We start from the raw sequence: 14,305 nt of genomic DNA on the forward strand, positions 1-14,305 counted from the left end.
TTCACTTTCCTCGCGGGCCGTAGGTTGGACACCTCTGCGAATCAACTGAAGCACCCCGTTCGAGAATTAGAAAAGTGATTTTCTAATTCTAATTTTCTAATTCGTGGAAGTGCGTTATCCACATTTTACAGTAAATTTCCATAAATTTTCCCTATCTCTGTTTACATGGTCACAGCACCTAAATATCCCGATGACACCGATATTTTGGACAATTTCAAAAAAAAAAAAAAAAAAAAAAAAAAATTCAAATTTAAGAACTAGTGACAATACCGATGATGAGAGGAGGACAATGAAGGTATTAATCCTTCTAAATATGAATTGCTGGCATTTGGTGAAAATGAAGTTAGAAAATTGTCAATTACAGTTAAATGCAATTCGTGGATACCTAATTGGTAAGAAGGTTTCGGAAGAATTGAAGCATTTGATGAACACTGAGTATGATACCAATTTCACCGAGTGAATGTGAACGAGGATTTTCACAAATGAATCTGATCGCCAGTGCTTCGTTGATGACAAAAACAGTTTCTTCACTACTGTTTCTTAAAACTGCAAGCCCACCGCTGACTTGCTTCGATCCAGCACAATATGTCGATTCGTGGCTACTTCGGAAACGTCATTCAGCAACCAACACACAGAGGAGGAAAAGAAATTGGTATAGCATGTCGGATGAGAACTTAATAAAAATATGGATTATTCTACAAAAACTTCATTAAATTTATTTTTAATTCTTTTACTCACAGTTTACTTATTTTTTTATATACTTGAATAATAAATTTATGCTTAATAAACTGTGTTAATATACTTAATTTGTTCTTATTCTAAAAACAAATTCTACTAAAGTAACAATATCAGGGGGAAAAAATTTTGAGTACTTTTCGTATCCTTTTAATTTTCAATTTTTCCTGATAGTAAAGAATGAGTACCGGCACCTATTTTTTTTTACAAAAAAGGCACTGATTGTTATTAATTTTGAAAACACAAAGGTAGACGGTTTTGGGAAAAATGTTTTGGCAATTTTGTTTAAATTTATTCAGCTCAGTTTTTGCAATCCTCTGTAATACGCTGCAGTATATTTCTGACTTTCCACAGTGATTACAGTTGTATAAAGGTAGAGAAAGGTAGAGTATGACTTTAAAAAACTGCTTTCTTATACTCAGTCTTTTTTCATAATGCTGTTTGCTTGCTTAATACTGTAACTATTATATAAAAAATGAATTTAAAATTTAAGAATTAAAAAAATCATTAAAACAATATGTACCTTCTGTATAATTTTTGTAAAATGTTTATTTTATAATATGCAATACTATAAACAGTTTTTCATACAATTTAATTATTTGCTTCTCATCTTTATTTTATTACAATGTAATCTGCAACATGCCTTTATTTACAAGCGGTTTTTCTTTTGTTCTATGCTAGTAAGTGCCTCCTCAAAGTGCAGGTTTTGTTAGAAGCTAATAATCTGGTATTTTGTATATTTAAGAAGGTATAAACAGTAAAATATGTTCTTGGGATATTAGTAAAAATGTGTAAAATTGAGATAAAAGTGGATGGTTGACCCTAAAATGTCTCTAACATTTTTTTTTGTTATATACTGTGGAAGAAATTCTCTTATAGGAGATAGTCAAAAGTCAGTGAGGGCGGAATTGTTGGATCTAATAATGGCATTTGTGTCTGTGGCTTCAAGAATTGTAACCATTTTGTTCGCCTGTTAGTGCAGCTATTGCTCTGTAACTTGATGTAATAGCCATACTTACAATGGGGGGAACATTGTTTATTTCTTGGGGTATAGTGATTTCCCCCACATTCTCAGATTCTTCTTGAATTACTACTTCATTTAATTTGAAATGAGAAGATTCCTGTTCTGCTTGTTCAACATCTACTGGATCTGATTCACCAGATGCTATGTCATGTGTTTCAGAATCATGAGTTTCTGAGTCATGAGGCTCTGATTCTGGCTGTTCTATTTCATGAGCTTCAGCATCTTTGTCTTCTGTTTCATGAGTTTCAGAGTCTTGTTCCTCCATTTCTCGAGCTTCAGAAGATTGTACGTCAGTTTCTGGTACCTCAGAACTTTGTCCATCCTCACCTTCTTTCTGAAGGCCAAGCACTAATTTTATGCGCTGTATTAATGTAAGCTTATATTCACTGTAAAAACTACTGCTGTCTGAGTCTTCATCTTCCTCTTCATCCTTCTTGTGTTTCCGCCTCCTTTTTTGGTTGATTTCGTACAGCTGATTAACTTTTTCCAGTGCTGAAATAATAAACAAAATCTTTATTAAGGCTTTTCTTCAAGGTAAATAAAATGTAAAACAACATTTTAAAGAATCTAAAAGGTCTGACTTCAGTCAGCAACAAAAAGTGTTCTTCATTTGTAGAAGACAGTCATACCTCGGTTAACATTACCTCTGATAACGAAGCTTCGATATAACAAAGTCTGCAATTTCAAGCCCCATTTAACATAAAAAAATATTCCAATTTAAGGCTAACGCCCGACAATCATCCGATTGGTGACTGACTGCGACTCGTTACATACTCCCTAGTGCTCCCGAGCTGCGGGGTGTGTCTGTTATAACAGTTTTGCGTGTCATTCGCCTAATTTAGTTGTTGTTTACACTTCATAGAATGTGTTTCAGTGCTGTGCATTGCAACGATCCGTATCTGTCAGTTTTCTTGGTATGCCAGATCGTGATTTTTAACTGTCCTCCATTTCCTTTACATGATTGACGTTGTTTCAGTGTGGCACATTGCAATAATCGACGTAGGTTCTTTGATAGCATTACATAACGTAGATTTTGTAAATTTTAATTGAAATATTTTTGTTTTAGTTAAAATGTCAGAATCAAAGAAAAGAAAAGCAATTTCTTTGGAAACTAAACTAAATATCGTACAACGTGTTGAAAGCGGCGAAAGAAAATCTGATGTGACACATTCTTTAGGATTAGCGCAATCAACTTTAACAACCATATTAAGTCAATCAGAAAAAATTAAACAGTCTGCTCAGAATTGTACAGATGTTACAGCGGCAAAATTAACTCACTTAAGGAATCCAATTTTAGAAAAAAATGGAGAAAATGTTAAGTTTGTGGATAGATGACATGTCACAACGTCATATGCCTTTAAGTCAAATGGTGATTCAAGAAAAAGCATTATTTTTGTTTAATCACCTGAAATCTAAACAAACTGAAGAAATTACCGAAACCTTTGGGGCTTCTCGTGGTTGGTTCGAGAAATTTAAAAAACGGGCCAGTATTCATAGTGTAAAATTAACAGAAGCTGCAAATAAGTTTCCAGAAAAACTAAAGGAAATAATTGAACGTGAAAATTTTCCACCAAATTTGGTGTTCAATGTTGACGAAAGCAATTTGTTCTGGAAACAGCTACCAACAAAAAGCTTCATTTCTATTGAAGAAAAATCAGCTGCTGGGTTCAAAGCAGCCAAAGACTGTTTAACGTTACTCTTTGGATCAAATGCCTCTGGCGATTATAAATTAAAATTGTTATTAGTTTACCATTCAGAAAATCTGAGGGCGTTAAAAGGTAACATAAAAATGAATTTACCTGTAATATGGAAAGCAAATAGAAAAACGTGGGTTACAAAGGAGTTATTTACTGATTGGTTTGTTAACCACTTTTGTCCTGAAGTAAAACAGTATTGTCAAAAAAACAACTTTGAAGAAAAAGCTCTTTTGTTGTTAGACAATGCTCCGGGACATCCTACTGATCTTAACATGTTGGACACATGCATTCCTGTCAAAGTTGTGTTTCTTCCAGCAAACACAACTTCCCTGATTCAACCATTGAAGCAGGGAGTAATAGCATCATTTAAAGCTTATTATCTGTGTCGAACATTAAGCAATTTAACTGAACTAGAGGATAAAGAGGAAATGACAGTTAAAACTTTTTTTGGAAAAACTACACCATTAAAAACATTGATAGTTCATGGAAAGAAGTCACTAAGAAATGCTTAAATGAAGTTTGGTGCAAAATATGGCCAGAAGTTGTAATAGAAGAAGAAAATAACATCCAAGAAATTAGAAATGAAGTTATCCAGATGACTCAATCAATAGGTTTCGAAAATGTCGATGAAGAGGATGTTAGAAATTTATTGAATGCAGAAGATGATGGTTTTTCAGTGAAAGATTTAGAAAACCTTGTTAGCAACGAAGACAAAGATAATGAAGACAAAGTTAAAGAAATTCCTGCCGAAAAAGTGTTAACCAAAGATTTAAAAAGGTGCTTAAATGACATTGAAAACGTTTTAAATTTTTTTAGTGAAAATGATCCTGATTTAGGAAGAAGTGTTATTGTTAAGCGATCAGTATTAAATGCAATAACTCTGTATAGGCAAGTGTTAAATGAAAGAGAAAAAAAGCATAAACAATCAACTTAGACTCATATTTTAAAATGTGATTTCACTTTGTATGTAAGGTGACTGTTTATTTAATAAAACTTTTCTTTGTTCAAAAAAAAGCTTTTCATTTTCTTTATGTAGAAACATATCCCTATTCTGGTCATAGTATTTTTACCTCTGAAAACGAAGTTTCGCTTAACAAAGTAATTTCGTGGAACGCATCCTATTCATTAATCAAGGTATGCCTGTATATGATCCATTCATCCACACCTTTTCTGGTTTTTAGAATGTTACTGATGAAAAATAAAAAGAGTAGGAGGGATGAAATAGGGATACTCAAATATAATCAGACCCATGAAAAAATCTATTGATAGGTTGGACTTATCAGTACTGTATACCATTTTGGACTTAAGGTCCAAATTGATGCAGACTTCTTTACGTTTGAAAATGATGTTTCCTATGGACCATTCTCCAAATGGACTAACTACTGTTGTAGCCATAAGTATGAGTGGGTAAATTCATAAGTCTTCAATGTCCACCTAGTTTGGATTAGAATAATAGCCAGTTGAGTATACAATCAGTGACAGGAACTCATTGAATAGAAGTGTGGCTTGTTATTTATCCATCGAAAAAGGAAATATTCTGTTGATAAAATTGGCTGATGCATTGTCTTAGAAGTGATTGAATAGATGGTTGCAGCATACAAAAACACTGTAATAACAGATACTGAAGCATGAAAGTAGCTGAAATCAAAAATTGGTACACTTTTCGGTGCACCAGAAAAGTGCACCAATTTGTTACATTTTTGATCATGGGGATCATTCTGCTCAGCAACATTTGCTAAAGATTGAGGCAGCTTACTTGGTGCTAATGCCTTGGCTTATGTTCAACTTAGAGACAAATACCATTATCCATGGTTCTAGCCAAGCTGTTAATAGCTTTTTAACCCTTGGTAAGTTTATAACCATGTATATATTTAGCCCTGAGCAGAGTTTTTTTTTTTTTTTTTTTTTCCCCTCCATGAAATTTTGAACATTTGGAAAAATGAAAACTTTGTATGTAAATAATTTTAAATATTAATTTCTTTTTATTTTGGCTTGGTTGCCTAATATTAGAGGGAAGTTATTTTAAAAATCAAGTAAATTTTTTTTAAAAAAATTAAATTATAAAAAACTTGTTATTGCTTTTTTGAAGTCCCTGTCTTCTACGTCTGTTTATGGATCACTTTATTCAAATTTTACCAGATCTGAATTCCAAAAAATTTTGGCTTTTATAAGCCAAAAACACCTGTTGTTGTTGTTATTTGGTTTTTAGGAGCATTAGCAACTAAGGCCATATTACTCTGGGATATGCGGTGGTCATTCCCTGACCTTTCCGCATCCTCCGTATTTGGTGGTGACGGGCTCGAACCCCGGTCTAATCAAGAAGCATGTGCTACGCACTGCTGCTCCTTCCCACCTGGCTATGGAGGCGCCATTAAAAAAAAAAAACACCTGTTTGAGGTGTTTAAGCTTAAATAAATTGATTAAACTAAATGCTGATGGCATCCTTACTCTTTCTCAGGTGACACACAAAAGAGGATAAACTTAAATTGAAACAGGACGGTTGCAGGATAGATTTGGAAAAATTTTAAGGATGCATTATACAAATTATTAGAAGGGATGGACAGATGATGTGGGGTAATGCTTTTTTTTTTTTTTTTTTTTTAGTTTTGCTAATGTACAAGCTTGCATAATTTACCACTACTAATTAATGACAATAGCATTCAGGCACAATCTCCTTTTCCAATTTTAAAATATTTTTAGATGGAAATGTATTGTAAACTGTCTATAGTTAACTTTGAAACAACCTCTCTCTTTATTTTCAAACTCAAACGTGGCTATATTACACTGTCTTATGTCTATGCACACAAGCCAATTTGCATGTTATGCAGGCTGAAAAATCCTACTTCCTCCATCCAGATCTATTAACTATAGTCCTGTTTGAAGGACTTCCTCCTGTCTTCAATACGATTTGAACCAAGACCTCTCCAAACGAGTGACTGCTTCGAGAACTTAATATTAGATTACATAATTACTCCATTACTCCTAAATCTGTTTCTTTATCAATTACTTTGGATTTGTTTCAACCCAACTCCTACCATACACCAATCAAATACAAGAACTTGGATTTATCAATTGCATCAAATGCCTCTACTAATGCTAAATGCTAATGCTATAACTCACTGCTATTTTTTCAGTCCATACATATTTATCTAGATCTCATTGAACTGGCATACACTGATTATCATTTTTAACTAATATGCCCATCTTTGTATGATCAGAAAATTTAATTTTGTTAAAGTTGAACCACTTGCATTCAGTATCATTAATAAATATCAGAAATGGGAGGAAATTAGCAAAGAATGTTGTGATATCCTAACTGTCTCAGTTATACAAGGCTACTTAATCATTTCTTTAATTACAACATGCAAATAACTGCCATACTGATCTTTTTATACAAAAGCCACATGCATGGAACTATCAAAACCTTTTCTAAACTCTAAGCATTTCATACCATTTTGTATCTATATACCAAGCTTCCCATTCTGCTTAGACTAAAGCCCACCTGAACTCTGCTTTGAATGAAAATGCAAGAGTAGAAAACCTGCCTCTTGTCCAAATGATGAATCATTGTTCTAGTTTTTTTTTTATGAAAACCCCAAACACGAGAGGTATTAGAACCTATAGTACTTAGTACCGTGCTTGGGTTGGAGGTTGAGAAGACGAGAGAAGATATTTGTTGACATTAGACTAGAACTTCTGTAGACTGTAATTTTCAGGAAAGACATATGAAGGAAGGTTGTTCCAGAAAATGGCAGTTGAATGAATAAACAAGGAAGATGAAAAGTTGGTTCTGTGAGTTTGAAGTTGGACAGTAAATGGATGTTGACTGGTAGCAGCATGTGTTTGGACTGTTTTGAAAGAGAGAGCAGGAATTATAGAAGCCAATTCAGAAGACCTGCCCATGGAAGTATCTTTAGAAAAGGCATGCAGCAGAAACAGTAAGTCTATGAGACAGTGAGTGGAGAGAGACTGTTAGAGATGAGTCATTATTTAACTTACTGCCCTTTTCTGAATGGAATCTAGAAGCCTGAGAGAAGTTTTGGGGATACCACCCCAGATGCGGGAACAATATTCCATGGTAGGGCAGATTTGCGATTTGTACAGAGTGAACAGATGTTTGGAAGAAAAGTAACGCCGACAGCGAAAGAGAAAACCAAGTTTTTTAGATGCAGAGGAAGCAATATTTGTAATGTGCTTGTGCCAAGAGAGATTAGAAGTTAGGGTAATCCCCAAGAGAGATATATCAACATGCCTAGAAATCAGAGTGTCACCAAAAATAAGCATAGGAGCAGAAGAATCCTTTTTGTGAGATATAAGACAAGACTGAGTTTTAGAAGGATTGAAATCAACTAAGTTGTCTTTGTCCCACTGGAGAATTACCTGTAGATTGGCATTTAAGGAATTGGTAGCAGATATTCAAGAAGTTGAAGCTGACTGAGCAAGGCAGGGTTTCTCAAAATGGAAAGTGGAATGCAATGTGCTGTCATTGGCAAAACTATGGATAGGATTTCCAGTCAACAGAAGGTCATTAATATACAAGAGAAAAAGAGTGGAGGAAAGAATTGAACCTTGGGGGACACCAGCATTAGTGGAGAAGTTAGAAGACAGAAAGCCATCTGCCACCACCCTCAGTGAGCAATCAGAGAGAAAACTAGATAACCAATTAAAAAAACAGTTAGCAAACCATAGTATGGAAGCTTGTTTAGAAGACCTTTATGCCAAACACGATCGAAAGCCTTTGAGATGTCAAGAGCAACTACTTGTGTTTCATCGAACTTTTCCATGGAATTACTCCATAAGTCGGTAACATAAGCCAGAATATCACCAGTGGATCCACACTGAAGGAATCCATACTGGTGATCGTTGATCAGACAGAAGGTTTCTGGGTAGTTTTAAGAGTTGGCGGTTAATTGATTTCTCCATTACTTTAGAAAGAGTAGAAGGAATTGTAATGGGACGATAATTGGATGGGAGGGATTTGTCACCCTAAAAAGGGTGACAAATCACCCTAAAAAGCTCATATCCAGCCAGTTCCTTTTTAGGAACTGGCTGGATATGAGCACATTTCCAAGCAGAAGGAAAAACACCTTTGGAATAAGAAAGTGAAAAAAGGCGGCAAAGAACAGGAGTAAGTTCAGGAGCACAGGTTTTGAGAACAAGTGGAGAAATACCATCAGGACCTGGAACTTTTTTAGCATCGAGATTCGTCAAAATGCTTTTGACATCCTTTTGATGGAAGACCATCAAATTTTGATGGTCTTCCATCAAAATTTCCATCATTTTGATGGATTGAATGGAGCGTGTTGGGAATGGTGGGAGGTGTTTTACCAAGATCATTAATACATGAGTTGGAAGAAAAATGGGATGCTAGCAGGTCAGCTTTATCCTTGGCCGAAGTGACAACAGAACCAAAACCAGAGGTGGGAGCAGAGATGAGCAAAAGTTGCAGCCAATAGCTCTGGCAAAAGAGACCAAAATGCTCGGCTACGATTAGGGCAACAAATAAGTTTTCTACTCTTAGCCTGTTCAAAATCTAGTTTGGACTGATTAATAACTGCTTTACAATTTTTGCGAGCTTTGGTGTAGGCAGAAAATGAAACAAACCAATTACGATATGTAACATTCTTCTCCTGAACAGCCTTAGCACATTTATTGAAAAACCAAGATTTAGATAAAGGACGAGATTTTAAAGTGGAGTGTGGGATAAAGGATTCCATTCCTACAAGAATAATTTCACTGACACAATCTGGTTGCTTGTGGGCTAGAACATCTGGTCCATCCTTCCTCTCATAACTTTTTCTAAAAATAAAGCTAAACTGCTTTATTTTTATTATTTCTCTTTCCCTTGCATTGATAATCTCAGTAAATCTTCTACCATACTTAGATCATCTAACTCAATGTTTCTTTTGGTTTTTGAGCAGTCTTGTACAAGGTTTGGTTCTCCAGGTTCGATAAATTCTCCACCTGTTTTTAAAACCCGTATTTCAGACCATACAAAAGGAATGTGTAGAACATGACTTTCTGATTAGCCTTCTCTATCCAGAATTTTTAACTCCATATTAGAATTGATTGTTAGGCTTTATAATTAACTCAAATCTATCTTTTAATCTTTGGATTGCACTTGTTTAAAAATTTTGAAAAAGTGGATCCTAAAATTTTTCCTCCTATCATTCCAACTTCATCTCTGTGTTCATTATCAAACATTCAGGTTCAATTTCCAGTTCAACTGCCAACTTGTTTGCATTGTCTAGAAAAGTGTTTTCACCTTTATCAGATATAGAACAATTTATATTTGAGATAGAAGCAATGGTCTACAAAAAAAAAAAAATTTAATTTAAACTGATATGCAAATATATTAATTACTATTTTTTAAATATAGTGTAGTTGTACTTAACACATATAGTATGCATTAGTTTGTTGTGAGTATATCTGATATCTTTCATAAGTTATGCAAACTAAAGGTTGGGAAACTGATCTAGAAGTCATCTAAATTTATCACATGTTCTAAAATTTTTAAAATATTTGATTGAGTTTAAAAGCAGAGAGATAGTTTGTGACATATTCAAACTGACTTGTTTGTAATGTTTATTTGGCTCAAAATGTCATACCAAACAATTATGCAGCAAATTTGCTTTAATAGTTTTTTTTTATTTTATTTAAACTGTTCACTTGTTTCTTGAGGTTTTTTTTTTTTGTGTTTTTTTCAAATTTTGGTTCCCCCCCATAAACTTCATTACCCTGGGCCAATACATGTTGGCTCACTCCTTAATTTGGCAGTTTACCATTGACTGGCCATGGCTAAAAGTTTAACTATCTTTTTTAGCTCCATATTAGATTTCTGATATCTCCATCTCTAAAAGCTTCATGTGTGAACGTAGATGCAAAATATTTATTTAGTTTATTAGTGATCTGTACAGGATCATCAATAGTTATGCCATTCATATCCAGTGGACCAATGTGATTCATCCCTTTCCTTCTGATGTTAACTTACCCAAAGAATTGCCTGATACGTTCCTTTGCATTTTTATCCAAGGACTCCTCACAATCTGCCTTAGCTTGCCTAACCCCCAAGTAACCCAGTTATACTAGAATAGTTTATACATACTAGGACTTGTATTCCCCTGACAATTTATAATCATCCCATGCAATTTTCTTCTCTGCCCTAAGCTCATCTGGCATCCATTTTGTTCTAAACCTCAATATCTTTTAGTTGGTATAACTTGCTTAGTGGCATCTATGATCACCTCTCTAAACACTTCCCATTTGGCATTTATATTTTTTAGCAGTGTTACATGGTCTAATAAGAAGATTTTTAAAAATGTCTCGGGCCGTTATTATTATAATGGGCTGAGAAATTTGCAAAAATAAAATGCCTTCTGTTTACCATTGACAGCAATTATTTCTTTCAATAAGTCCCATACCAATACACTATGATCGTTGCTGATTACCATATCAAGTTTGTTTGTCTATACAATTCAATTTATACATATTTGGCCTACAATTTTTAACAGATTTTGACTCTCGTCTTTGTTTTTTTAAGTGTTTGTTACATTAGACTGACTCAGCATTACAGTGGCCTGTGTCAACTGGCTGTACTATTTTAGATTATTCTTGTTTATATTCTGGCATGACTACCAGGAGAGAAGAGTTTACAATAAATCAAAAATATAATTGGGAATTGTATTTAACAGTCACATTGTAGCCTTGAATCACGACCACAGTCCACTCAAAGAGCACGTGTTACTGCACTTTCACTCCTGACCACTCAGCTATGTCTGTGTGCTTCTTAGTCAAAGCATCACTTCATCTCCCTTAGGTGCCTCCGTAGCCAGGTGGGAAGGAGCAGCAGTGCGTAGCACACGCTTCTTGATTAAACCGGGGTTTGAGCCCGTCACCACCAAATACGGAGGATGCGGAAAGGTCAGGGAATGACCACCGCATATCCCCGGAGCAATATGGCCTTTGTTGCTAATGCTCCTAAAAACCAAATAACAAACTTCTTCTCCCTCTTGTCATGTCTGCCCTTTTTCTATACATAATTGCCTTATTCAAATTCTTCATCTTCAATAACATTGATACATTTCTGTTATACCTACAATATCAACATTTAATTACTTAACCAATATTTCAAACTCATCAGATTTATTTATTCATTTTCCTCCTAGTATTAGTGTATAAAGCAAGTACATTTGTGCCTATCCATGTTTTTAGTAATTATTACATAGACAATTTAATGCACCCCTGCCACCTTTCTGATTTTCAGCCTACCACATGTTACAATAAATGCAATGCAAGTATCAATTCCACATCTCGTTATGGCTGTCATTAAACCATTAGTCTGTTTGAAAACGTTATATGAATTCCTTAAGTATTCTTTGGGCCCACCAGCTACTCAGGCCATAGTCTATCAGTTGGTAGCAGTAATGTGGTTTGTTGCTATATTATGTCTATGTTCAGAAGTTATTTGCATTTTGTTTGGGCTGAAAAACAAACTAGAACACAAAGCAAGCCCAGCTGAAAATGTAATATACTTCTGATCTCACACATACTATTATTGCTCTAGACATTCCACAAAGTACTCATTCAGCCCTGTTTTAATTTTGTAAATCACTGATCTTATTTCATTAACTGCAGATGACACAAAGGTTGGCAGGGTTGTTAATGACAGTAATGGCAGTGTGCTACTGCAACAGGATCTAGATAATTTGGGCAGATGGGCTAAGAAGTGGCAACTGAAGTTCAACCTTGACAAATGCAAAGTACTGCATATGGGTAGAAGTAACCCCAGAGAAACGTACCAACTGTGTGGTACTACACTTAAGGTGGTAGAAAATGAAAAAGACCTGGGAGTAATTGTGCAGTCAGATATGAAGTTTTCTGAGCAATGCAGACAGGCTGCTAGGGCAGGTCATGGGGTTTTGTCAATGATATATAGGAATTTTGCTAGCAGGGAAAAGGAGGTGATTGTCCCTCTGTATAAGGCAATGGTCAGGCCACGCCTTGAGTATTGCGTACAGGTCTGGAGGCCTCATTTTAGGAAGGATGTAGATTTGCTTGAGCGTGTACAGAGAAGAGCAACACGATTGGTGAGGGGAATGAAGGGATTCTCTTACCAAGAGAGGCTTAAGTTCTGCAAATTGCAGTGGCTGGAGACTAGGCACCTGCGCGGTGATCTGATTGAGGTCTATAAGGCCTTGAATGGGTTGAGCACGCTGAATTCTGATGGGATCCTTCCACTTGTTCAGATTACGAACCTACGGGGACATAAGTTCAAATTAAGAAAGGACAGATGTAGAATAGATGTGCGGAAATTTGCCTTTAGCCAGCGGGTGGTTAATTGCTGGAACAAACTTCCATCTGTCGTTGTGGAAGTTGATAGGTTAAATAAATTTAAGGAGGAACTGGACAGGCATTTGGAGGGAATGGTGTGATGATTTTTTTTTTTTTTTTTTTTTTTTTTGGCTGATGCTGCATAAGCTCCTACACTTGCTTTCTTGCATCATGTGCCACTACTACTACTACTACTAACTGGAAATCCTATCTATAGTTTTGCTAACAGGAGTATATCCTCTTCTCTTCTGTTTGTAACAGACACATTTTATGGTTGCTGTACTATGGGTTTGTTTCTCGTTGCACACACACACACACATATATATATATATATATATATATATTTTTGTATTTATGTGCTACAAGTCCCGCTAAAGGAAAACTGGGGTAATTCTCTTGCATATATCTGAAGAAGTCCTCACATCTATTCTGATGTCTCTTCCTTATTTCATATATTCTTGGTGCAGCCCATATAATTTCCTTGGATACTAGGTATGCAGTTTTCTCCTGATAGTATGTGTAGTTGAGGGATATGTTCTTCTGACATGTTGGTATGTGACAAGGCAGACAACAGTATAGCAGAATGACTGGAGTGGTTGAATGGGTTATTTGTATGACAGTATGCAGAGTAGAATTGCAAAATCACTACTTATGTGACTGAAAGTTACACTAATTATTAAAGAAAAACTCAGTTACCAGCTATTAAGTCTGTCATGTTGCATTTTAATAAATATTTTCAAAACAATATGACTTATTCCTAATGAAAGCCTTAAGGTATTTTAGACTTCCACCTTTAAAAAAATGTAGGCCATGTACTTACCCCCTTTTAAATTTATATCTTCCACTGGAATTTTATTTAGTAGGAAACGAAATCGTCTTGTTATTCTTTTCCTTTTATAATCTGCTTCAATCTCTTGTTTGGTACGTGGAACTCGACACTTGAAACAACAGCATAGAAGAATAACTAGAGAGATTAAATAGATTATATGGATGGCAGTTATACAGAGTAGAATTGCAAAATCAAACTGCTTATCATGTAGCTGTAAGGCACAGTTAATTTCAGAAGGGATAAACTCAGTTAACAGCTGTTATTAAGTTTAACTTGTATTGCAGTTAGGATATAGTATAATGACATATAGTATAATTGTGAACACAACCAAGACTAAGCCGACCGGGCTAGCCGAGTGGGTAAAGTACCTGCCCGGCAACCCAAAGGTCGCGGGTTCGATTCCCGCCTCGGGCTTGGATCAAAGTACTGCAAAAACCTTGGGAGGTGCAATATGGCCACAGAAGCCGATGCGCCAATAACTACCAAATCAAAAAAAAAAAAAAAAAAAAAAAAAATCAACCAAGACTAGAAATTTTTATTTCAAAAAAGTATTAAAATATGAAATGAACACATTGCTATATCTATTTATATACCAACATAGACAATGTTAAAATGAGGGGGGGGGGGGAAGGGCTACTAGTAAAATTCAGTTTATTCAAAACTCCTCTTTGAACTTGCTTGCTAATCATT

The 14,305-nt window shown here is 35.1% G+C and overlaps 1 protein-coding gene across 1 annotated transcript in view; it reads right to left on the bottom strand.

Moving 5' to 3' along the window:
* Window positions 1–1,574: 1,574 nt before the first annotated feature.
* Window positions 1,575–14,305, bottom strand: part of LOC150079349 (uncharacterized) — a 76,538-nt gene continuing 63,807 nt past the window's right edge. The window contains exons 4-5 of the mRNA XM_090382815.1: window positions 13,607–13,750; window positions 1,575–2,251 (exon numbers count right to left, since the gene is read on the bottom strand). Of these exons, the coding sequence (XP_090238941.1) occupies window positions 1,680–2,251; window positions 13,607–13,750 (716 nt within the window). The 3' untranslated portion in view covers window positions 1,575–1,679. The remainder of the gene's footprint in view (window positions 2,252–13,606; window positions 13,751–14,305) is intronic.

This window comes from Mastigoproctus giganteus, chromosome 10 (assembly GCF_048544385.1).
Source record: "Mastigoproctus giganteus isolate SK-2022 chromosome 10, ASM4854438v1, whole genome shotgun sequence".
Taxonomy (NCBI): domain Eukaryota; kingdom Metazoa; phylum Arthropoda; class Arachnida; order Uropygi; family Thelyphonidae; genus Mastigoproctus; species Mastigoproctus giganteus.